The sequence below is a fragment of the Heteronotia binoei genome, chromosome 13 (genome assembly GCF_032191835.1).
Source record: "Heteronotia binoei isolate CCM8104 ecotype False Entrance Well chromosome 13, APGP_CSIRO_Hbin_v1, whole genome shotgun sequence".
In the NCBI taxonomy this organism is placed as follows: Eukaryota; Metazoa; Chordata; class Lepidosauria; order Squamata; family Gekkonidae; genus Heteronotia; species Heteronotia binoei.
In genome coordinates, this window is record NC_083235.1 from 48620306 (window position 1) to 48647218 (window position 26913).

Consider the following 26913-nt stretch of genomic DNA (forward strand, 5'->3'; position numbering starts at 1 on the left):
GGCCAGGGACCAGCATACCTGCAAGACTGTCTCTCCCCATATGTAGTCCGAAGAGCCTCTTACTCTTCACACCAACACCAGTTAACAGTCCCTGTTCCAAACAACATCTGCCTTTCCTCATCCAGGACCTACTCAGCCCTGACCCCCAGCCTCGTGGAACATGATGCCAATTGAGATCAAGGCACTGTGGGATTTACTGCAATTCTGCAGGGCCTGTAAAATGGAGCTGTTCCACCAGGCCTTTGGTTGAGGCAGTGGACGTCAATTAACCTTGGCCTCTCCTGCTCAAGCAATCATGACTCTATTTACATCTTGGTCATCTGGATTTAGTGATCTGTTTAACCAGAATGCACCCCGCCATCCCTGGCATGAGTCTAGCAAACACTGTGTACCGGCTCAGTCCTCCCAGGAAGCAAGTGCTGGTATTCAGATGGGCAGAGACCAACCAAAGTTCAGTCCAGAGTCAGAGGTTCCAGAGAGTAGGTTAACAACGTCCAAGTCCAGGGTCAGGTATTCCAGAAAAGCTGGTTGTCTGTGTCCAATTTGGGGTCCAAGGTTCCAGAGATCCAGTAACAGCAAGATCAGTGGCTCTTGCTGTTTCCATGAACTACTGCTTTCCTTGGCTGCTTTTATAGCTAAGTCTTAATGAGCCATACTCACAGCCGATTGTCATCCAGAAAGTACTCATTTATCTCATCAGTTGACAGCTGACAACGGGCCAAGAGATGTGCACCCTTTCTCCTTGCTTGCAACTCTGCATGCTGCTGACAGCACTGGCGCTGCATGGATGTGGGGGAGCCAGGTGAACTGGGAGTTGCCTCTGAAGGCTTGTTTACTGATTCAGAGCAGCAGGGCTTTAGCTTGGCTGCAGTTGTGGGCTGTGACTTACAATCAGTCTGTGTTGGCTCAGCCACAGCGGTGGACTGTGAGTTATGATCAATTGGTAACTTGATCTGCTGCTGCTCATCAGCTGACTCAGGACTGACTACAGCCAGCTGCTTGTCTGAGAAATCCTCACTGTCATTAATCACAGGCTGACTTAAGACACTGAAAGAAGAAGAAACTATTTGCTGTGCTGCTAGTAGATTAAATTTTAAATTGCTAATGTTTTAATGAACTGTTCTATTTAATTGATGTATAGTTTTGTTGTTGGGTGGTATGTTGTTAGCCTCCCTGAGGCCACTTGCGGGGTAGGGCAGGATAAAAGTCCCAATAAATGAACAGTCTACCTCATGTGGTTGTTATAAGGCCAAAGTGAAGGAGTGAAGAACCACATATGCCACCGCGAGCGCCTTGAACAGGGTAAAAATGTACTAGACAGATGTGCTATAAAGCAATTGCCTTTACACTGTTTTTCTGAAAAGCTTTGTTACATGTGTGGAATTATGCAAAAGCAGGTGGTTTGAGAAATGCTGACTTTGGACAGGCATTTTTTAAAATAAATTTAAATAGAGTCTTAATTCATATTTTATGAGTTGCTCTTAGACTATTTTAGAAAGCAAAATGGTAATGAAAAATAATTGCTAATATAAATAATTCCATGGCTATCCAGGTACAAAAAAATAATACAGGCCAGATTCTGGGCAAAATGCTCATGTTCTTTGAAGTGATTTGTTTAAAGCACGCATCCAGTTGTCTGCCTTATTATGCCTTGTTGAACTAATGGCTGCTTTTGTACTGTACTCACATTTTGCTAAAATAAATCATGGCAAAAAAGTTTTTTATTCCTTTCTTTTATTCCTTTCTTATCTAGTGAATAATTTTATACTTCCATATAGCCAGTTTTAATCAGGTTATATTTATTTATTGCAAAAGTGACTGTTGAATTCACTGTGAAGCTTGGCAATAGTATGTATAATGGCAAACACATTCCCTGATATTTATAAAATATGGTTTCACATGGTAAATTTCTAGAAGTAGAAAGAGCAAGGGCCATATGTATTCAGGGCTGCCCACAACAGCGCCTTTCATACTTTGCTAATCCTTTTGCATTCATCCTTGCTTGTTATTTAATTCCATTATGGTTGCACAGTGATGTTTGGAAGGACTATATGGCATTAGTACTAGACAGATTATGTTCTCTGAATTTAACTCTTGGAACAGACTTGTAAATATCACAGAGGTCTGTTCAGCTTTCTGAAAAACCGGACCAACTCTTCAGCAAATGAACTGTCCCTAAACCTGACCCTTTGTTTCTGATTGTCAGGATTGTGATATACATGCCTTAGAGTCATCTGTAACTGGCAGTATTCAAGAATGTTCTGCAGATAAAGCGAAGCAGGCTTCCTACTATGGCCACTCTTCCTGTTTCCATGAACTCTAATGGATATGCTTTTACTTTCTTAGCTAAAACATGAGCTAAGTTAAAGATTTCTTAAACTACTGGGGAAGCTATACTTTTGATGTAAGATACTTTCAGAAATCTTAACATATATTCTGATAGTTAATTGATTTTGATGTTGAAGTAACACAAAAAATATGGAAAGTTTCAGAAATACTGGTCAGGTTAATGTGTTTAAAAGCTGAAAAGTGTATTCATTCCAGTTTTCTTCTCCTGTCCTGGCTTCACAGTTCTGCCTCTTCATGGGACAATTTCAAATATTCCTTATTACAAAGGCTCTTCTCAAATGTCTGTTTAGTCCCATTGTAGTATCAGTCCCAAATTTATTAGCTGTGGCTACTTTATTCAGAAACTATTTGAGTATTCCGAAACGAATAACAGAATTTTCCTTCGTAGATAAAAATTATGCAGAACATCATTTGCAAAACAAGACTGGCCCTTACAGTTGCCCTACATGTTCTTTGCCTGTTTCAAGGTTGTTGCCTAGCATCGGTCCTTACCTATCCCCCTTCCTAGAATGATGGGAGATATGGTTCACAAGGAAGACAGTGAAAGAACGATTCTTTTTATCTTGAGTGTGTATGCATGGCACAGGGAGGAATGGACCTTGCCTACCTGATTATTCCTCTCCTCACCTCTTGTTACTGTGAGAGAGCCTTCCTACTGAAAAAAGAGATCTCATGTCCTTTTTGATGGCTCACATGCCCAGTGGCAGTTTATCACTGAGGGTCAGCAAGATATGTTTTAGGTTTTTTAATACTTTTTTTTAGCATCAGCTTTGATTTTACACATAGATGCAACATTTTCCTTTGTGTCTGACTTTATTGCAGTTATACATCTGAACTTTTCTATGAGGGCAAATTGATGGCAAGTGGGAAACAGCCAGCGCACAAAGATTTCTACCCTCTGACTTTCTTCACAGCACGAGGAGAAGATGTGCAAGAAAAAAACAGCACAGCTTTTTACAACAATGCAGAGGTTAGCACATTTGCTTCATTTTTAATAGTTTTCTCAAGAATCCATTACAGTCTTCTTTCTGCTCAAGAAAGGTTTTTTGTTTTGCATGTATTGTTCCTTGGGTATGGCTAATTCCTAGGATGTTTTCCTTTAAAATTGGTTTGACTTTCTCTTAACCAATAACTTCTTTGCATAGTTTTTTTGAAAAAAGCCTGATTGTGCAGAATTTCAGCTGCATCAGCTTTTGGTGCGAGTTGGTTGTATGCTACAAGCATGCACACGTTTCTGTCCCAACTGGCATTCTGTATGGTAGGAGAAGTCTGCTTAAACAGGTTTCACAAGTTGAAGTGATTCTTTGAAGCCATGGATGTTTTAGAATAGTAATCTTAGCCTCTAGGCATTTTATGTAGCCAGGATTGTATTGTATTGTGTTATATTATATTACATTACATTAGTAACAGAACATATAATGTCTGATTCTACATAGAAAAAAACACTAAAGCTAAATAAATAAATAGCTTTTTGAGCTAGTTCATAATAAAGAATCTTTGCAAGACCCTACATGCTTATTACAAATTTTCTTTCCATAGTCCATTTCCCTGCAATCAACGTGTTCCTTTAAAACCATAAATTAAACATCTAGAATTGTATGCTAATTCAGTGAATTTATCTCAATTATTTTTTTCAAATATTTTTCTACAATTGTTCAAATTTATTTCTATAATATAAACCAGAATGTGGAATATCTATCTTCTGGTGCCATGATCACATTGTATTGTTACAGAATTGTTGAAAATCAGTCTATAAGACCATTTCTTTCTGGATATTTTCAGGCAGCAATTTCTAGCTTTTAGCCTTGTTTTTAATCTGTCTGGTGATTGGTTATGCTTCCTCAGTTTAGTAAAGGCAAACTTGTTTTTAAAAAAACAAAAACCCTTAAATCATCTCTAAGGAACACTGCTGTCTCCTTAGCCTCCGATTGCCTTCTCTGTAATCAGTTGCTGGTAGCTTTTTGCTATACTCTTTTCTATTGATCTGAGCTAGGTCTTTAAAATATTTTGAATTATCCATATTTTTGAAAGGCAGAATGAAGGATGAGTGGCTGCTCCTTCAAATCATTTCTGGCCTTCAGAACAGTTTGCTTGTTATCCTAGAGGCAGGGGAGGGAGCAAGGTCCCACAGGGAACAAACAAAGCAGACAACATGACTGGAGAGAAAACAGGCCACAGCTTTTACTGAACACATCCACAAGAGCGTTGGCATAGCAAAGGGTGCAGATCCTGCATAGTGACCTTCCTGTTAGCCAGTGGCGGCAGCCAGCCTGCCTATGGAGGGAACAACATGGAATGGCAAGTCCCAGGATCGCACATGGGCACAAGCCACTGTATGGTTCTCTTGCTGCCTGTGGGTGAGACCCAGCCAACAGCCCAAACAGATACAATTTCTTATATTTTTTGGAATGTTCTCTATATTTTAATTTTCATTCTACTGTGGTTGTGAAATTTTTATAGTTCTAATTCAAGCAGGGCGATTCCCTTCCTATTCTCAGATCAAAAACCTAATATAATTTGGGATTTGCAAGTCTATTGGAGGAGAAATTGAGGATATAAATTAATTTTCAGATTGTTATACTGCTTAGTAGAGCTTTTACTGGACAAAGGAAAGAAATTTGTATGGGAATTTCTATTCTGTCATCCCATGTGAAATGCTGTATTTTTGCTTCCTTGTTGCAGTACAGTGTGTGATAGCTAATGATTAAAGCTGTTTGAATGATAACAGAGATTTTGTAGACGATAACAATCTAATCATATGAATTAAAAGAATAGTTATTTCATTGTTGCAATCCATGTGCAGTCCTACATGAGTATTCTACATATGCAGGCCTGTTGCTGAGAGGATTTTTTAAAGCTCAAAATTCCTAGAGATGCTGTGTCCCACTCTCCCATACTGTTTTCCACCTTTTCCAGTGTGAAATGGAGAATGTAGAGTACCTTTTCCTCAGTTCCTCTCTGCTGCCACTGAAGTGAGATAAAGTTTACCAGACTGAGTTAATTGCTCATAGAGGGACATGTGGGAGGTTGTGTGACTGCACAGGTGACCACTTGATGAAAACAGTTTACAAGTAAGTGCAGTCCTCTTTTCATCATTGCGGTACCTGTGCAATCCCACTTGGGAGATTAGCAAACTGTTTTACCAGTTTAATAATAATAATAATAATAATAAAATTTTATTTATATCCCGCCCTCCCCGCCTAGGCAGGCTCAGGGCGGCTAACAACATTCATAAACATACAATACAATAAATATAAAACTTTAAAATTAACATTATTTAAAAACCAGTCAGTACATAAATAAATTTAACTTAATCTGACAGTGGCAGTGGTATTTCCGAAGCTATTTCTGTCAGTATACATAGTAACACAGGTCCTTAAACAGAACCATATTGGCGGGTCCCTTTGTTAAACAACCATAACTCAGCAGTCCGTGTACGCCAGCTTGAAGAGGGTGGTCTTGCAGGCCCTGCGGAACTGATCAAAGGGATCTTTTAGGAAGGTGGGTGTAAACTCTCAGTTGAATAGAGATTACAGGGCTGTTCTTCCCAGTGCCACATGTAGAGAAACCTCCTAAATCAGTGTGCCCCCCTGGGAGTAGTGGGATATCATAATTGGCTTCAATAGTCAGTGGAAACTCACCCCCCCCACACCGTCTTATGGCATCAACCTCTCATTCTAATATTTTGAACCACTTCAGTAGTTTCTGATTGTCCTCAAGGGTAAAACAAGGATATCCAGCTTTCAGCTCTGCTTGATAGAGAGGATCATAAACTGGATGGAATAGGAAGAAAGATCTATGCCTCCTTCACTCTTAGCTTCAAAACAAACAGTTATCAATGTATCATAGCCCATTATCAGCTCTTCCTTTGGGATGGCATTGTGCCTGAGGACAATCACAAGCTGGCAAAACTCTTAGTCCCAGAGGCACCTAAACTGTCCAAGCACCAATCTGCTCTTGACCATTTTTTAAAAAATAATTCAGCCAGGAAGAGAATTTACTCAGTAGATGTCTCACATAAAGTTTATCTGCAGTAGACAAGAGACTTAGTACAGATTCTTATCAGAATTTTTTTCACTATTTTTAAAAATCAGGACAATTATGGCCTTAGTTCAAATTTCAGGCACTCTTCCACTTTTATCAATAAGAGTAAAGAAGGTGGCCAGTGGGGAGGACCACCATTCTATATTGCTTCAGTCCAGGAGGTTGCATTGTCTTGGCTTCATTATCAATTGCAGTTCACCCTTCATTATCAGTTGTAATCTCCCTTTGAAATTCCTCTTATGTCAGCAACTGAATATTGTGGTTTCTAATGTCAGACTTGTGTCCATTTATTCTTTGCAACCTCCTGGACTGAACCCTCCTGGATGGAACTGAGACCTAGATTTCTTGTCTCATTACCAATGCTGGTTTCTCCACACCTGTTGCCTGGCCCCTGTGCATATCACACCTAATCCAATCAAGCCTGCTATTGTCATGCACCTGCTATTGCCATTCGACATCTGAAATCACCTTTATAAAGTTTATATCTCTGGTACTTTGTGTTACATTTTATGGCACACATGGCCTGGCCCAACAAAGTGACATTTATGTCACATCTGGCCGTCATAAAAAATGAGTTCGACACCTCTGTTGGTCCTGACCTCGACCTGGTGGAACTCACTGCCAAATTCTATCAGGGCCCTGCAGGATCTTATGCAGTTCCACAGGGCACACAAGGCAGAGATGTTCTGCCAGGCTTTTTGGTTGAGGACAGCCATCTTGGCTGGCACCCTCCTCCGTTTTTCATAATCACTTTGCCCTCTCCTGTGAAGTGGATAATTTAGATAATAAATGTATAAGTAGTCACCATCTGCTTTTATAAGATAATGTTTATCTGGTAACTGTACATTGCCCACAGCCCTGTAGCAGCAAGGATTTGGAGATTCACAAAACCAATAATCAAGGTATTTGTATATGTGATGGCCAATACATTAAACTACACCCGGTAACAAATGGGCAGCCAGTGGAATGATTGTAGAATGGAAGTAAAATGTGTGCTCTGTCTAGCTCCCTACAATATATAGCATTTTATGAAGAAAATAAATTTGTAATAAAAACTTTCCATAAATACTCATTAGGATTATCTAATGAAGCAAGTGAAAGTAAAATTTTGTGCACATTATGTGGCCTAGGTTCTGCACTCATTTTATGAGTTCTTCTAATAGAATATCGGAGACAATTACAAATGATAATGGTGATATCAATAATTGGTGTGACATTGCTTACAAAGAGTGGTGAGGCCACAACCAAAGGATATTTTAATTTAACATGATTTAAAAAAAATACTTTTATAATACATTTCTCTTAAATACAGTTTTGAATTATTAATATTTATCCAAAGGAATAGAAAATAAACTCAAATCTTTTTTTTTTTTTATTTCAAGGTGTTTGAAGTAGTAGAACGGGTTGAAGAACTGAGGAGAAAGTGGCCAGTAGCCTGGGGGAAATTGGATGAAGGCAGCATAGGTGTTGTAACACCATATGCTGATCAAGTATTCCGAATTCGGGCAGAGCTTAGGAAAAAAAGATTGTCTGATGTCAGCGTTGAAAGAGTGTTAAATGTTCAGGGTAAGTAGCAGATACATTTATAAAAATCCGTTAACTGGGTTGAGATTTTGAAATGCTTACAGCATTAGCAGTTTACAATATTTTGTGTAGTGTTTTGTTGAAGATGCAGCTCAGAACAGCTGTTTAACACAACACAGTTTTTACCGTGCTTGTATTTTGTGATAAATACAGTCACTGAAATAATATAACTACAATTACAGTAATAATATATACATAGTAAAACATACAGGAAAATTGCTCTTATATTTTCTGTCAGTAATATGTATTGTTAATAATACTTAGTGCTATTGTACAACAGCAAACACAATTGTATCATGTATCATGTTGTATAATCCCTCGCTGAATGCCAGTGCATTAAGATGATTTTGGTCCTACACATGATTCAAGCTTTCTCCATAGAGTGACATTCTGTTCTCTAGAACTGTGGTTTTTAACTGGTAATATATGTACTATCAGTGGGACACAGAAGTAGTCTAGGTGGGATGCAAGGTTTTCATAACAGTTACTAAAAAATTGCTGTCCTGCCCACAAGTGCAGCATTCTGTCTTCTGCCAACCCTGCTAACCATGGATTGTCCATCTGTGACCTTTTAGCATGTTAGTAGTAATAACAGAATGCTTATAAACATACAAATGTCCTTCTAGGAAAGCAGTAGGTTTCTGTTTTTATCATGGTGGGATCCAGGTTCTTTGCTAGCAATTGGTGGAACATAAGGTACAAAAAAGGTTGAGATGTAGGATGCCTATTTCATGTGTAGAGTGTTCCCCTGATCAAATTAAAAGAAACCTACAAGCCAATCCAGAAGCCTATATATGTCTAAAGATTCATCGTATTAGGTAGACTAGGCTTTTGAGGTTCCAACTCACCAATAGTATACAGGGTCATTTGTGTCTAATAACAGCCTGAGACCTCTGTTTCTGAGTGCAATTCTATGGCAGATCTTGAAATTGCTAATATCACTTTGTAACATCATAGAATAAGTTTTGTGGAAACAGAAATTAATTATTATAGTCAGGTTCATGTTAAATAAATATATTTTAAGTGGGATTAATGGTTGGAATATTTCATTAGGAATACAGGCAGCTTTTTAAACAATCTGTGATTTTTTTCGTTGAACTGTAAGTGTTACTTGTTACAATGGTATAAGAATCAATAAACACGATTAATGTTGGAGTGGACAGTAGTGGAGTATTCTTGCTATTTCTTAATGCGTTTTAAGAACATTTACACTTACTAATTTGAAATAAATTATGTAAGTGTGCAGTAAATATCCAGTTGCTATAATTTTATGTAAAAGCTACACATATAGTCATTTGTTATGTTATTAGCAACAAATGAACTAAGTTTACATTTTCCCTCTTCCTCTGTTAGGAAAGCAGTTTCGAGTGTTGTTTCTCAGCACAGTGCGTACACGGCACACATGCAAACACAAGCAAACGCCAATCAAACGGAAAGAGCATTTATTGGAAGATTCTACAGAAGACTTGGATTATGGATTTCTTTCCAATTATAAGCTTCTCAATACAGCCATTACAAGAGCACAGTCACTAGTAGCTGTAGTGGGAGACCCTATTGCTTTGTGTTCCATTGGGAGATGCAGGTATGTTAAAAGTGCGCTATGAATAAATAGTACCAATGAAAATATTATTGGTTCTTGTGTATTTGATTTTAACTTGGCATTTAAATTACTTGAAGCGCTTGTTTACTATAGTCTAAATTGCTTAAACTAATCTGTAAGGACTGGTGTGGAGCCATCAATCTGATGGACTAGATGGACGTGTGATTACATGAGATTAGTATTTTACAGCAATAAGTGTTGGAGTAGGCAATGTCTGGTGTACATTCAGAAGAGAGAAAACATCCCTGCAGGAGGCAGCAAGAAAACAGATAGAATAGTGAACTCAGCTCCTTTCCTCCTATTAAGTGTTATTCCTTGTCTGTCTCCAGATTGGTACGCTTCAAGCAATATCCTGCCTCTTTTTGGAAGTTCCACACTCTGTTTTCCTCTCTCTCAGCTAGTGATGTAACTCTGTCTCTTTTTCCTCTTTACTATCAAGTATGGTAATTCCTGAATAAAGCTTTATCTACACTTTAATCAGGTTGTGCACCTCTGCTGTGTTAATTACTCTGCCAACAGTTGGTAGTCCTACAAGTGTGAATTGAGATAACTTTGTTTCCTGCCTCTTTGGAGACCTGCTTAAGGCAGCTCACAACATAAAACAAAATCATCTCAAAATCACCAATATTAACAAATGAATTTAAAAATCAGTGGATAAAACATTAAAACTCATTTAGCAATCTATTTGTTCCAGTTAACAGCCTTCAAATTAGAAGCATAAAAACAATCAAAAAGCTCAAATCCCTAGTTAAAAGTCAGGGTAAAAAGAGATATTTTAATCTGATGCCTAGAAGAGAAGAGAATAGGTGCCAGGTGAACCTCAAGGAGTGAGAGCATTTCTAAAGGGAAGGTGCCACCTTTATAGAGTTTAATAATGAATTAAAATTTGATATTGTAACTGATAAAGCTGATAACAAGTACCTTGCTTTTAGAAACACCCATCCTCACATAGGTGGTGTGACTGCATTGGCTCCCTCCTTTCCATAGCATGTTTGACAACGATGAAGAAATGTAAAGATGGCAAATGCAATTTGTATTACAAATAGCACAGCATGGCTTTCACAATGAAACTACTGTGCCAGCATTCGACAGTGCCTCAGTTCAGAGCCTTCAAACCCTAGCTTAGATTTCACCAAATATTTTCACTGACAAAAACACTCTCCCCTCCCCTCATTGCAGCACTATAACTTCCAAGATGCTCTTTAAAAATAAATCCCAGTGCCATCTTTAACTCAGATCCAGGTGGGCCACTGTGTTGGTCTTACGCAGTCCAGGTGGGCAGCCATGTCCCTGTACTCAAACTCTTTAGCTCAGTTAGGTACTTTCTCAGTACTTTGATAGGAACACACTACTTTAGTTCCACTCAACTGAAAGCGTAACAGAGCACTGGATTCCACGGTTTATTTGTAACATTTGTATGCAGCAATTTGTTTGTAACAATCAGCTAAATAACTGTATTTTTTATATTGTTTTCTGAAGGAAATTTTGGGAAAGGTTTATTGCCCTGTGTCATGATAACGAGAGTCTTCATGGTATCACATTTGATCAGATCAAAGCTCAGTTGGAAGCGCTGGAATTAAAGAAAACCTATGTGTTGAATCCATTGGCTCCTGAATTTATCCCACGGGCTCTGCGGCAGCAGCATTCATTAAACACCAACAAACCACAGCAGTCACCACCAAAGGTAATATTTCACCCATGACAAAAGTATTGAGAACTAGCAAGGATTGACCTGTTGAGATATGCCCAAAATATGGTAATGCTGACTAACTTTTTGAATGTGAACAAATGCTTAACCCATAGGAACAATACTGGTGTGAGGTGTTATACTCATCATTGAGTATAAAACTGTAATTTTAATTAAGCAATAGTTTTGACTGTACAGAGTGCCTTAAGAGAAAGTAGTAAACTCACCATAAGGTGCTAGAATTTATGCAAGAATTAAATCTAAATAGCTTGCATTTCATAGGAGGAGCTGAACATAATGGGATTTTTTTGCCACCTAAAATTTGTAACTGTGCATAATAAGTTTGGTGTTTACTCATTATTATGCTACTACTGTAATCCACAGGAGGCCGAATCTAATGGATATATAAGAAAATGCTTCTAAGAGAATGGATAGTGGTAGAAATGGTGAAAAATTATACCTTGTCCATTATGTTTGTGAATAATATTAAGCTCTACATTAAGTTGTCATGTAACATTAATAAATAAGATGTATTGGTTTAATTGACCATGTTTGCAGGCATAATTAAAGTGGGTTGTGCTATAACCTTGGCAAATAATCTCATTTTACAAGAAGGCTTTTCAGAGTCTAATATTTTTATTGCAAGTCAGTGTCTTCTTGGAGTTTTCAAATTAATACTGTTCATTTGAATTTTTAAGATTTAGTTTGGTAGAACAGAAAATGGAAGCTTTTCTTGAGCAATCCTTTCAAAAGGGTGTTCTCATAATTTGGAAATATTTACTTTATTTTACAAAGGTCTGTTACCTTGTACAATACTATGAAACCTTTTAAAATTTTTGATGATGTTTGCAGTGTTAGGCTTTTAGCGAAATATATCAGAAAATTACTGTTCATTTCAAGATCGGTCTTAATGCTGAATTTGACTTACTACAGAGGTTTTAGTATAGCATGCAGTTTGCAGCCAAAAACTCAGCCCTGTTGGTTTTTAAACAACTCTGCGAATCTCACAATATTTTTGGCATGCATTGTTGCATGATAGAATCCTTGCTTCTTTAAGACAAGGAGAAATTATGTTAAAGGATATAGCTAGTCATGAAATTATCTCTGAAACCTGCAATTAAGGATGGGAACAAACCTCACAACAAATCTAATTTTGTGACAAACGTGACCAGTTTGTGGGTTTGCAAACTAAGGTTTTTGCCATCCCACCACCACAAACCTCCCAGGTGATTTTGGGAGGTTCGTGCTGACAGACATGCTGGCACTAGCAGCAGGGCTTAGAGAAGGCATTTAAAGAGACTGCAGCCTCTTTAAGTGCCTTCTCCAAGCCATGCCACCATGGCTGTGACTCAGCAATTGAACTCACGAAGGCATTTATATCCTTTCGAGTTTACTTGTGAGTCGCACTGTGGCAATGGTGGGGCTTCAAAAGCCATTTAAAGGGAACACATTTCCTTTAAATGTCTTTTGCAAGCATCGTGGTGCGTGAGTGAATTCCAAGCGGTGAGGTCACTTGGAAGTGGATGGACTCGCCACTTGGACTTCACTCATGTGCTGCATGGCTTCACTCGTGTGCTGTGTGGCTTGGACTTCTCTCACATGTTTCCTTTAAATATTTATGTTTCACTGTCTTTTAGCTGTTTGGAATAGGGAAATGGGGTGGTTCCACTCAGTGAGATATTTATGTATTTATTTCTTCAAATTAACCACAACCAACTTGCCCAGGGCATTAAATCAGGCCCATGACTCTTTTCTCCCCCCTCTTGTCCTCACCCTTTGAAGCTTCAAGGCTGCTGAACTTCCCAGCTTCTTCTCCTTTTCTTTGCCTGCTTCAGCAGGAAGCTCTTCTGGGCTTGCAAAACAGCAAAGAAAATGTGGCATGGATTTCCCACTAAGGTCTCTGCACCCAGATACATTACTATGGAACTGTTTCTACCAATAGAAACAATGCTCTGATACTGGAATGACAAGGTGCAGAGTGGAATGACAGCCCCTGGGAGTAGCAGCAGCAGCATTCCAGGAATGGAATTCCACTCTGCAGGCCCTCATTCCAATCCCAGGATGCTTCTGCTACTCCCAGGGATTGTCATTTCAGAGTTATTCTAGTCCCAAAGTAGTCTGTCTGGGCCCAGAGATCTTAGTGGAAAATCCACTAAGATCAAGTAGTTTCACTTTCCAACATTTGTATGGCCAGTTGAAGCTGTTGCTTGCTGGAGTTGTCTCCTTGCAAATGCTTTGCGCCAGCTTGTTTCTGCTGAATGGACCTGAAAAACTGGTGTCTAGTAAGTACTCTAACCTGGGAATCCACAGCCCAAGGGGGATATTACGTTGGAGAGCCATTGTCAATCTGAGTAGCCCCGGGGGGGGGGGAGAAGCTTGCAATGCCCAGCCATTTCATGTTTTCCTAGGCTCAGAGCATTTTATATTTTTTAGTTTATATCTTTCATTTCTGCTGTGATCCTTGTGCTTTTTCTTGATGTTTGATTTTAAAAATTGCCAAAGCCCACTATTGGCTCCCTTCCTAGAGCGCCAAGATCTGGCAACGGTACTTCATGCAACGGTCACCTCGAGACTGGATTACTGTAATGCCCTCTACATGGGGCTGCCTCTGTACCGAACCCGGAAGCTGCAGCTGGTGCAGAATGCGGCGGCTAGACTGTTGCTGGGGCTTCCTAAATGGGAGCACATACAGCCTGGACTGCGCGAGCTGCACTGGCTGCCAGTTACATACCGGGTTCGTTACAAAGTGCTGGTCATTACCTTTAAAGCCCTATATGGTCGAGGACCTGTCTACCTTAGGGACCGTCTCTCCCCATATGAACCCCAGAGAGCACTGAGGTCAGCCGGAAAAAACTTGTTGACTACTCCCGGACCGAGAGAGGTGAAGCTGCAATGTACCCGTAACCGGGCCTTCTCCTCTGTAGCCCCGAGCCTATGGAACCAACTTCCAGAGGAAATGCGGGCCCTGCGGGACCTTGAACAATTCCGCAGGGCCTGCAAGACCTTCCTCTTCCGACTAGCTTTCGCTGACGAAGGAAGAAATTGTTAATGATAACCGCCATCCTAAAGAACAGTATTAGCACTTTTATTAACTTAATTAACTAATTTTAAACCTAATCAGAATTTTAATGCTTAAATGTAATTTTGTGTTTTTTGCTTTTTGTATAATTGAAATTTGTATGATGTTGTTAGCCGCCCTGAGCCTGCCTCGGCGGGGAGGGCGGGATACAAATAAAATTATCTATCTATCTATCTATCTATCTATCTATCTATCTATCTATCTATCTATCTATCTATCTATCTATCTATCTATCTATCTATCTATTCCCCCACCTTTCCATTTTAAACAAAACATTGCAAGAGTTTTAAGCATCTTTGTATTTTAAGTAAAAAAAGGATATCCTTAATTGTGTTTGCCTGTATCCTTTATAAATTTTATATCTCCTCTACCTGGCATTACATTTTATGACACGCATGTCCCGGCCCTACAAAGTCCCATTTATGTCAGATCTGACCCTCGTAAGACATGAGTTCAGCACCCTTGTGCTAGGTAAAATACAAAGCAAACACTTTAAAATAATGCAAGTCCTCTTCTTTTTGCATCCTGGATTCTGCTGCTGAGCAAGTCTGATGCGTTCCTTTTTATTTCGGGCTTGCCAACAAATGAGCAGAAACTCTGTCATTAAGTTCTGGATTGTTGACTGCCTTCTGTGGAGCTGTCTTTTCTGTTGACTGTTTTGACTTGTGTGAGTATCCCTTATAGCAAATAATATGGGATCAGCCTCATGCACTGCACTTAGTACATGGTCTTGCTTTCTTTGTCCAGATGGACCCAACTCAGTCCTACCCCTTATGTCGGTAGCCTGCTATCTAGCAGAAACAACAAGGGCTACTTTTGAAAACAGTTTTTAAAACCATTTAATGTTTTCCAGGCAACTGGATTTTTAAATCAAGAGTAAAAGTTCAACTTCTTATGCAGCTGCTCTCAAATCAAGCCCAGGCTGTGACAAATTGGGTCTGAATCTGGAGATCCCAGTGGCTTTCAGATAATCTCATCTCATGTTTATTGTCACAGAGTATCAGTTGTATGCAATGTATGCAAATCCTCTGCAAGAATGAGGACAGTGATGCATACTTATTAGTGATTTTATAATGATAAATTGAATTTAAACTGCTTCCAGTTCTTCAGCCCTGCTTTAGCTTAGTATTATAAAGTTGCTTCTGTGGATCTTGTCATTACTTCTTTACTGTAAAGTTCAGGTTTTTTGTGTCACATTCGTAAATGTCTTAAGTATACAAATATATTTAGAAAATGTATATTGCATAAAATTTAATTTATTGGCAAATTGTCCTTTTAGGCTTGTCACAGCAATTTCCCAAGTAGGTTATTTTGTGTCATAGGCACCATTTGTAAAAGTCTTAGCCGAAATTGACCTATTTTTAAATTTATTGTAAGGCTGAACTCCATGAAACTGTCCCAGTGTAATAACTACAGTCAGCAAGCCCAAATTAATCAAGTTTGAATACAGAGAACTCAAGAGTATAATGGGTTAGAGAGAAAAATGCCTAAATTTTAAAATAAGTTTCTTTTATCACTCTTTCACTTGGTGATCCACAGGCATTGGGCTCCGTGAGGCTATTTTAAATAACAAATTACATTGGTTAAAAAAAAAGTTCACCAGGTGGCATAGTGTTAGATTCAGAAAAAGAATGAAATATGTCAGATTTCAAATCCATTTGTTCGAAGTCTTATAGTTTACATTTGAAAAAAAGACTCCTTTGGATCAGTTGTTATGAACCTGCTCAAATATTAGGTGGTATAGAACTCACATCAAATATTCATCGTTTTGGCTTCTTTGCAGTCCCACATTGGAACTGTGTATGTGCAGGCCATCAGTGGAAAGGATTTCCAAAGCTTTCTAGGATCCTAAGAAACCTTAGACTAGGAGCATCTCTCCTCCTCTGGCACTTTCCCACCAAAACAATCACATGACCAGGAGGAGAGGCACCATAGCAGGAGATTCTTTCTTGCATCCAATCAGAGAATCTGCACTTAATACCTTTAACCACTTTGCCTCTACAAAAAATGTTTAGCAGCAGAGTTATCCTGAATTTACCTTGTTAAAAGGTGATTTGCAACCTTTAATCCTGATAATAAAATAAAAGGGTGAGTACAATTCTTTTAGTGTAAGCAGCAAACCAGACAGAACACCTGCAGAAACTTTTCTTTTATTGAAATGTTACTTTTAATGAGCTAGGCAGAATGAAATACAAGCATGAAAAATTGAGCCCTGCGATTACTGTGAAAATAAATGCTAAAATTTTCAAAGTACTTAACTACTTTTTACAAATAACAGTTTTAAAAGCAAATCAGGTTTCAGCTGTGTGCCTCACTGTTTTTAGGAATAATCATAAAACTCAAGTTGCATACCAAGAAATATCACCTGTTCTTTTTCTGCTATCCAGAGCATTTGATTTGCTTGTCACAGGAGTGCATATTTATAGAGAAATAACAGTTATTTTATCTCTAAATCTTGTTTATCATAATAATGCAATATTATTTTGAAAACTGGTTCATCAATTAATAAGAGAAAAGCAACGTGAGCTAATCTGTAGGTACATATAAGATGCATCTGGTAAACCAAGATAAGAAGGCCAATCTCAATGTCTAGCCGCTAATAAAAAGCAATTAATCTGCTTTTTTCTGTAACTGGTTCAGCTAACTGTCCAAGATGAGAGTGACTTGAAACAGAGTTCATGGACAGTTAAAAAGTGCTTAAGCTCTCAACTAATTTGCAAACTCAGCAAGAAAAAGCTTAGTGATATCATAGCTGTTGCTATGCCCCCGTGGCATTCAATCTTGTGCATAGAAAAGATAATACAAATATAAAAATGCAAAATAAGATGTGATTAATTACATGTGCAAGCTAATATAATATTTTAATAGCAAGCCTAGAGCTCTGGAATTACTCTGGAATTCTTGAAATACTTAGATCTGGACAGCTGCCTCACTTCTTGCACAGCTGGTTCTTCTTCTGTTTCTGACCTTTGACACTGGCCTCATCCATCTTGGGGTGAGGATCAGCAGTGACTGGGTGATTTTGAGATACAGAGAGAGATAACTCCAGCACTGGTGGGTGTTCTTGTCCCTTGGAACAAGGAGAGGTGGCACTTGAAGCTTTGACACATGCGTTAAGGAGGAGATTCAGGAACTCCAAGCTCAAAATACAGATGGTTAAGCCAGGAAATAAATCTCAGGTAACAACACCTATCAAGATGCTCCTTGATCTGAGAAATAACAGGAGCTCTCACTGGCCTGTTCCCCCTTAAATCAGCAATTTGGAGTAGGAGTAAGTCATAGCAAGAATGACACCAGGATCCCAGTCACCTTCTCTTGGTCTCTGAAGAGGGGAAAAAACTGCCAAAAACAGATGAAGCCAGTGTCAAAAGTCTGTTCGACACACAGCTTCCTTTGTAGTTTGAAAATTAAATTGCACATAATCAAATGCATTTTCATTTATTCCCAACAAATCTTGTATTGCTTCAGTCCAAGTAAAACATCCCATTTGGTCCGAAGGATTATGAACCTGTTGTTTTTCTGACAGGTGAAAGATTTAAAAGATCTTTTATGGGAGCATCAGAAATTTGATATCACTGTTGTGTAGGAATCTTATCTATCTAAATGTTTTTTCACATGTGTAAAATAATAACCCTGTTTTAGCCACTGGATACAATATTTCCATAAGGAATAAATAGTGACTCCATTGTTCCTAACTAAAGTTGGAAAAAGCTTCATTGGACCTGTATGAGTTGCAAAAAAGTGCTTATACTATAGATATAAAAGCCCTTTCGTCTTGGCAAAACAGAGCTCTCCTATTGGTTGGGAGTGCACTCCATCAACCTTTGGCCCATCAATCAAGAGTGCCATTGCTTGAGTCTGCTCTCTCCTGCCGGAGTGGCTGTTCCTCGCCAGCCAAGCTGATTCTATCAGTAAAAGGCAACCAACCTTGGTTCTGGCAGTTTCTGGCTCTCCCTATTCTTCCATTGGCTGAGCTGCCTGTTGAATCACTTCGCAGAGGAGAGGGAAAAACCTTTCCCTCGATCGGCAGGGGGAGGAGGGAAAGAGCCAAAGAAAGCCTTCCCTTGATTGGCTGAGGGCTCCTCATCCTCTGGAAGGGAAACAGCCAAAGACAGAGGGGGGGGGGGGGAGATGCTGTCCCATAGATGCAGACCAGATACAGAGAGAGGAATAGGGAGGGAAAGCTTAAGATTAATAATGTTATTAGAGAGAGAGTGTTGGTCTGAAAGTTATCACTAAGGCCTTTAAGGAAAAACTCATTGGGGCCCATCCTGACTAGGGCTGCCAGTTCCAAGTTGGTGGAAAATTCCTGGAGATTCTGTGGTGGAGGGCATAGGACTTAGGGCTTCAGATCAGGGTCTGCCAGACCCAGATTCTTGTGGAAGCTGACTGGGTAATTTCAGATCAGTCACACTTTCAGTCTAACTTTTTCTTGGCTGTCCTCAATTTCAAGGTGAAATCCTTGGAGGCATGAATTAACAGAGCCTTGAAAGCCTCAGTAGCTCTTTGTGAAAGGTGTTAAGTATCAGAAGATTTTTGTGCCTTTTAGCTTTCTACTTTTAGTTTTTCTACTTTTGCAGCCAGTCAGCTGCAAGAGCACGAAGACCCTCCACCTTTTGCTCTCCGATCCTGCTTGGCCATGCAGGAGTGGGGAGAGACGTAGGGCTGGCAGGCCTGATCTTCCTGCTTTTGCAACCAGCCCCTGAAAGAACATGAAGACCCACTGCCTCTTGCTCTCCCTGTCTTGCTTGGCAGAGCAGGAAGAGGCAGGGCTGGCAGGCCAGATCTTCCTGCTTTTACAGCTGGCCAGCTGTGAGACATTGAAGGCCCTCTGTCTCAAGCTCTCCTGTCCTGCTTGGCTGAACAGGAGAGGAGAGAGAGGCAGGGCCAGCAGGCATGAGTCTTCCTACTTTCACTGCTAGCCAAATGTCCGTGCACAAAGACCCACCATGGCCACCTCTCATTCTCCCTTCTGGCTCTGCTGAGTCAGGGCCCCTGAGTTGGGGTGGCCTTGACAGGAAGTCAAGGGCAGGGCCCCCAGAGGCCCCCTGCTGTGGTCCTGGTTCAGATGCTATTCAGTCTGAAAATGTGCTGGTGATCTTGGGCCCATCGCATTCTCTCACCCTGACCTGACTAGCAGGGTTATGCAAAGGATGGAATAGAAAAGCATAAAACGTTATAAACCACCTTGAGTCTCTATCGTCTTATTCTACACCCCCCCCCCCCCAATTATGTCGATCCTTCATGTTCACACAATTCAGTGCCTTATCATCACTGGTCCAATCTGCTGATTTGCAAACATTCCCTATCACAAATTACTCTGCCCATGTAGAGGAAGGAAACCTGAATCTGTAGCTCATAATCTTCTTCGTGGTCTTTGTGCATCACACCTTTGGGATATATGGTGCTTGCGGTGTTATGTAGCTCGGCTAGAGCGATTTTTGTGTCCATGCCTCAAAGCGTGCCCAGGGACTCCACCATGCATGCTTAGGAGACAGGGCACAAAGATCCCTCTAGTTCTCTTTTGACTGCCATGTGAACAGGACTCAGATCCTCAGCTCTTGGTCGGTGAACTTATTTTCTTCATTTTTCTTCTATTTCTTCATTGCTCCACTTTTTCATCTTCTTCTTTGGATTGTTCCTTTTTTAAAAAAGAGAGAGAGTGAGAGACTCATTGGCCTCTTCAGAGCCCCCCCCCCCCAACCGAGGGACCCTGGCCCTCTTCTTCCTGAACCTTACGGGACCAATTTGAGGATGAGCACCTCTTGTATTGGCATCCCCCGAGCCCCACTCCATGGGACAATGTCAACTGAGCTATCTTTATGGACCAAACCATCTGCCGATCCCACAGCTCTTCTCCAGAGGACCCTCAGACTGGGATAGGTACTCCTCCCACAGATCTCCAGGTGCCAGTCAGGAGGAGGTATCCTCTAAATTCAAGTCAAAACATACACCCTTTTCAGCGCCCATCTCAACGCTGCCTCACCCCAAACTGAGAACCGGTTTGGTGTAGTGGTTAAGTGCGTGGACTTAACCACTACACTATGGACTAGGAGAACCGGGTTTGATTCCCCACTCCTCCACTTGCACCTGGAATGGCCTTGGGTTAGCCATAGCTATGGCAGAGGTTGTCCTTGAAAGGGCAGCTGCTGTGAGAGCCCTCTCAGCCCCACCCATCTCACAGGGTGTCTGTTGTGGGGGGAGAAGATATAGGAGATTGTAAGCCGCTCTGAGTCTCTTATTCAGAAAGAATGGTGGGGTATAAATCTGCAGTTCTTCTTCAAACACCTATCTTTGGCATTTTCTTATGTGGGGTTTCTTCAAACATTGCTCTCGGTGCAGCAGCAAACCCTCGCCCCTTTGGATGGATACTTCTTGTGCCTCCTTTGCCTGGGCAAAGCCCAATTCACCAACTCTTGCATTCATTGCCTGAAATTTGGCAAGCAAATGCACAAAAAACGGACCACTTGTTTCCAAACTGTTCTACTGGCTTCGGTGCACCTCCTAAAATGGACTCTGGCTCTACTGCAGATTGTACCACCTCATCAACCTCAGTATCACTGATTTCTCCATCAAATTCCACAAAGGTGCATTGGCGAATGACTCTGGGGCTTCAGCTCTGAAACTGAAGGCGAGTTCAACTCGGAAATCCTCCTTGGCTTTTCTGACAGAGCGCAAAAAAGATAAAGCGCACAAGTTTAAGAAGCATAAGTCTCACTTGAAATGCAAACCCTCAGACTCTGCTGGAAGAGTCTTTGACATGATAACTGCACCTCTGCTGGACTTGATGCCTCCAAGAAAGGTTCCAACAAATATTTTGGCATCACCACATAGGGTAGACTGCCTGGTCAGAGCTACAGCACCTCAAGCATCCTGGTCATTTCCTCATCCTGATTCCAACATTGAACATATTGACTTGGCACAACAATTGCATCACTCCTAGGGCTTGGCTTCAGCAAGCAGGGTGGGTTATCCTCAACACTGACCATTGGATCCAGACTCACATAGCCCTCCTCTGCCACCGAGGGACCCTGGCCCTCTTCTGCCTTACAGGACCCTTACGGGACCAATTTGAGGATGAGCACCTCTTATATTTGCATTCTCCGAACCCCACTCTATGGGACAATGTCAACTGAGCTATCTTTATGGACCAAACCATCTGCCGTTGCCATGGCTCTTCTCCAGAGGACTCTCAGAATGGGATAGGTACTCCTCCCGCAGATCTCCAGGTGCCAGTCAGAAGGAGGTATCCTCTAAATCCAGGTCAAAACATACACCCTTTTCAGCTCCCATCTCAACTGCCTCACCCCAAACATGTATCTAACTTAGGCTCTGGAGCCTCCAGAAGAGCTTTCAAGGACACTTGCAGTTCCAATTATCCTGATTCAGACCACAGTGGCTCTAACCATCATCCCAATGACCCGTCGCTACCCACCCCAGTTACAGAAGATGCTCCAATCTCCCCATCTGAGGACTTGAAATTGTATGGTGATCTAATCAAGAGGATGGCATCCACCTTAGGCCTCTCAGCCTGAAGTGGATTACCTTGTTTTTGACATTGTACAGACATATGTATTTACAGCTGTGGCCCTCCCATTGGCAAAGACAAGTCAAAGTCCCCTGGGACAAACCAGCTTCCATTGCAGTGTCATCCAAACATTTAGACCATATATACAGGATACAAAAGAAGGATGCAGAGTTTCTCTTCTTCCATCTAAAACCTAATGCCATGGTGGTCACTTCTTCATCCAAGGGCAAACACTCTACCTGCTTTCCCCTGGACAAGAAGGGAAAGAAGATGGATACCTTCAGTAGAAAATTTTATTCAGCAGAAGCCCTGGGAATAAAAAATGTAAATTGCCTTGCTTGTCTGGGTTGTTATCAGTTTGCTCTTTGGGACCAGCTCACACCAATCCTACTCTCCCTTTTGGATGAACATTGCTGCATACTTCAGAGGGCACAGAAAGAAAATATGCTCATTGCAAAGCAACTTGTAAATTCAACAAAACATAATGTTGACACCTTCATGAAATGGCTTGCCTCTGCCATTGCCCCCACACTCCACTCCTGGTTGCGATCCACCAGTTTCAATCAAGACCAGTTTCAATCAAGATAACATGGTGACTATTGAAGATAGATTGAATCAGATGGGAGCGTGGTTGGCCTCTTGGGAGCTGGTAGGCCAGTGCGAGTCCAGCCGTGTTCATGTCTTGTGGCTCTCAAACATCTGACCTTATTCCACATGGCTATGTTATGCAAGTTTGGCCATCCCTGGACTATCTGAAGAGAGGCTAGTTTTCTCTCTGTTAGCTGACTGGCACCCCCATATTACGTATTCAGTAGCAAGATACCTTTCAATTGCTATGATGATCAGGGAGCATAATATTAGATCTCTTTATTGTATTTCAAATTTGAAGAAGCATTTCAAACTGTATTCATTGTATTTTTTTATGTATGCTGATATAAATATTGAAGTGAACTGAGTTCCTTTTGGGGAGTAAGATGGGGTACGGATAAGCTCCATACCCATCTTTTTAAAGGACATTTTATGTTTTTACTTAGAACAGCTGCCCCATGGACAAAATCCTTGATGTGCAGATTCTAATTATTAGCTAATATTATAGCCTCTACTACAATCCTGTAGCAAATACATTCTTGATTCCACTGCTACTCTCTATTGTTGTTGATGGCCTACAGATTAAATAGTGCTTTATCTCTAGATTAACCACTGTGGAGTGTAAGTACTGTAAACTGTTAGCTTGTTTGGGAAGTGGACTTTCTCTACCACGCTTTCTCCTTAAATTGTGAATCAAGAGGTTAGTATGGCCCTTTTACTATCTCCTTCAAAGGAAACTTGGCACACCATGTCTCACAGCCTCTGCTGGTGATAATGCATGACAAAGTTGTTCCTTTAATCTGGGTCAGTCTTTTTACACTGCATTAGTCCATGCAGAAAGGCTATGAATTCCTCAGTTCAGTTAGACAGCACTCTATGGGAAGTAAACAGACTTGCTGTCAGATCTTTAAGAGTTACCTCTTGTTCCCCTTCTTTAAATAACATGGTGCTTTGATTGTTATGGTGCAGATCTGTTTATTCTCACTTTCACTGATGACTTTGGTAGTTTTGATCAGCTCCTTTCCTGCATTGCAACAGTAGCCTCAAATTTTCTGAGTGGCAAGCTCCACTCCTTCACTATCAGATATTGCACATCTAAGTGAGAAAGAGTACTGATGTTGTAACAAGGTTTGGACCCTTTTGCTTTTGCTGCTGATTATGTTTTGGACACTGGTTGGGAATCAAACTCTTTAAACTTTCCTCTTATTGGATTTCTAAAGATATCACAAACCGAGGTATAACCACTTATTTGATTTTTTGTAGTTCCCAGGTGCTTAATTGGGAGGGGGGGGTTAGTATGCAGCATTTCCAACTGTGGGATGGCTTTGTGGGTTCTAACCTATGCCCCCTCCATTCATGAAATTTCACAAGGTTAGGGTGTCTGATTCCCTGGCTAGGCCCCCCCACCAGTAATTGTCTCTCAGTCCTCATGTCACACAAGGCTGTCCTTACACTTGTTTCTGATAATAAACATCTGTGTACTCCTTACATTCCTGTTATTCTGTCTAGTCTGTCATTTGTCTTAATACAGTTTATTCATAGATTAATGCTGCCTGTGTTTTAAATGTTTCCATGATTCACCATGACCAATTGTGATTGATGAGCCTCTCCTCCATGAATCAGTCTGCCTTTTATAGTTATTTACACTCATACCCACCACTTATATCCATTGGCAATGAATTCCACAATTTAATTACTCGTTGAATGAAGTGTTTCCTTTTCACTGTTCTAAATGTGTCACTCATAAACTGTGTTGGATGACCATGCATTCTAGTATAGTGGTAGAGGAAGCAAAAGCTCTCCCTATTCACTTTCTCGACCACTTGCATATCCTACTTTTATGCCTGCTGAGTGAAATGGGATTGATTCTAAATCCCTTTGTTGGTGCACACAGCACTTCCAAAGAAGTCACTGAGGAGCCTTAGATGATTGCTCTCCTCACAATCTACCACACAGCCATGTTGATGGATAAGATTGCAACCAATTCACTGTACAGCACAAGGACTATTCTAGATCCAACCAGGAACAAAGATATCATGCATCGCATTGCCTCCCATGTCTAGGAAACTAGGAATATACATGAGGATTTGGGGAATGGGGCACATATAAACAACAAAGCAGAAATAAATGCAGGCAATATAATCCAGGAAATTCTGGGTTTTTAAAGATTTATCCTGAAGAATATAATTTTCAATTTTATTTAAATAATAAAATGAGGAAAATGAGGTTTTACTCATTTCTTTTCAAATGTTATTTCACCCAGGTGTTGACTGCTTCAGAACAATGTTTTTCATACATATACAATTTCATAGAAAATGTGGGTTGAATCCAGTATGTCTTTGAGGTCTGGAAAAATCAGTCTCAATAGACAGGAGCAGAGATTCCTGCCCCCTTTCTCCTGTAGCCTCCTGATCTACATACCTCTGAGAAGAAGCTTTCCCAGAGATCCTGTAGCCCTGAGAATTGTCATTCTTGGGGTCAGAAATGGCTACTTGAATGGGAAGGAAAAGCCAAGAATATCAGAGATGATCAGTACCTTCTGCTGAAAGATCACAAGAACTTAAACCTATAGAAAGTGTAAGAAATTAGGCATATTATATAGACAATTATTTTCTATATTATCTTCAGAAAGTTGAACACTACTGAGCCATAACTATGGTTAAAATAACTTGATGGGATATGATATAACTATAAAATGCAGACTACCCTTTTACCTGTAAGTATTTTAAAATACAAGTATACCGAATATTGCTGTATTTTCTAATTTGATAATACTTCACAAACTGTTAATTTTTCATTTTCATGTTTTGAAAACTGGCATTTATATTTTATTGCATATTATATTTTAATATAATGAGTGCTTCTATGATTTCTGAGAGCTTTTGTACATTCTATATAGATGTGTCCACAGAATATTAGTAATGGTTCTCTGGAAGCACTCCATACTTTCCCCTAACTTCTTTTTTATATACATTCAAATCTCAAAGTCAGCCAAATCTGAGAATACTTAAATCTGGAGACTAGACCCATGAATGGACAATACAGATTTTTTTATAAACCTGAAAAATGTCTCAGGTTTGCAGAAAAATCTGAAATCTACGGGGGAAAAAAAGTATTTGGGGGATTTAGAAAACCTCCAATGATAAAAGGGAGTGTATTGTAGCATTAAGAAATGAATGCCCTTAGTCACCATTGCTACAAGCTTGGTTTCTGACAGTAAAAGGCAAGACTCTTTCCAGGGCTGCTTTTGAAGAAAGAGTCATCGGGGCCAGACCCACCAGCAAGCACCAGGTGACTTGATGCCATATAACTATCATGATCTAGGACTGGTTATTTGTTAATGTTTCAAAGTATATACCCCAACCCACAAAAACCAGTGTAGTTTAGTGGTTAGAGTTCAGGCTAGGACTTCAAATCCCTCTTCTGCTCAAGAAACTCACTAGGCAATCTTCGGCTCAACATTCTCAGCCAAATGTACCTCACAGCCAGAAGTGAATTGGTGCCTCCCAGTTGGTTGGTGGCCTTTACCTCACTTTGCTCAAGGCTAGTTGGGGCAGGCAGCATTTGATCCATGGGGCACCCACCAGAGATGAGGTGAGATGAGAGGCAGCATCTTATCCATGGCAAAATGGTGGAGGTGGCGCCTAGCCCATCTGCTGTGAGGTAAGACAGGAGGCAGTTCCCAGGCTGCCCAGAACAAGGCAAGAGAGGCAACATCCATTCCACCTGTGCCAAGGAGAGATGGGGAGGTGGCCTGCAGCAAAGTGAAACATCAGAAGCAACTTCTCACAAAAGCTTCCGCCCACAGTGAGACAGGGAGGTGGCTCCCCTGCCTGGCTCATCCTAGACACAACAGGGAGGCAGCACCTGGCTCACCAAGCTCTGCACAAAACCAGAGAAGCAGCACCCAGCACACTTGAGGTGTGAGAAATGGCACCCAGCCCACCTGAGCCTAGACTGAGGCAAGGAAAATGGCATCCAGCCAGTTGGTAGACAGGTGTTTCTCTCCCCCCCCCCTTTGGATTGATGTGGCAGGTTCAGACAGATAGCCTTTTTCTCCCTGCATCCTTACTTTGGGGGGACAGGGCCATAGTGGGCTGGGGAAGGAGGCTTGAGAATTTTTCAGTCCCAGACTGCCACAACTAACAATATTTTTCTGAGGATAAAATGGAGGCAAGGAGAATGATGTGAAATGTTGGGGGTCTTCAATGTGAAGAAAGGTGGAGTATATACATAAATAAATAAAGATGAGGATTAAGATAAAAGGTTGGTGTGTGGGTTGGGATGCAGGGAAGGGTGAAGATATGGAGGTTGCCATGAGTTGGGAAAGAGGAAATAATGTGGGGAGGGTGATGCCTGGGATCAAATTCCTCCTTCACAATTCCTTGGAGATTGCTCACAGTGCAGTTGGGCTTTGTCTGGCAATTAGCACTGTACAACTGCACCATTGTTTT

General features: G+C 40.6%; 1 protein-coding gene across 2 annotated transcripts in view; it reads left to right on the forward strand.

The window, feature by feature from the left end:
* HELZ (helicase with zinc finger) overlaps positions 1–26913 on the forward strand; it is a 236220-nt gene that overhangs the window by 160867 nt on the left and 48440 nt on the right. For both annotated transcript variants that reach the window (XM_060252939.1, XM_060252940.1), the window contains exons 19-22: positions 3172–3319; positions 7776–7959; positions 9331–9559; positions 11057–11261. In XM_060252939.1, the coding sequence (XP_060108922.1) occupies positions 3172–3319; positions 7776–7959; positions 9331–9559; positions 11057–11261 (766 nt within the window). The remainder of the gene's footprint in view (positions 1–3171; positions 3320–7775; positions 7960–9330; positions 9560–11056; positions 11262–26913) is intronic.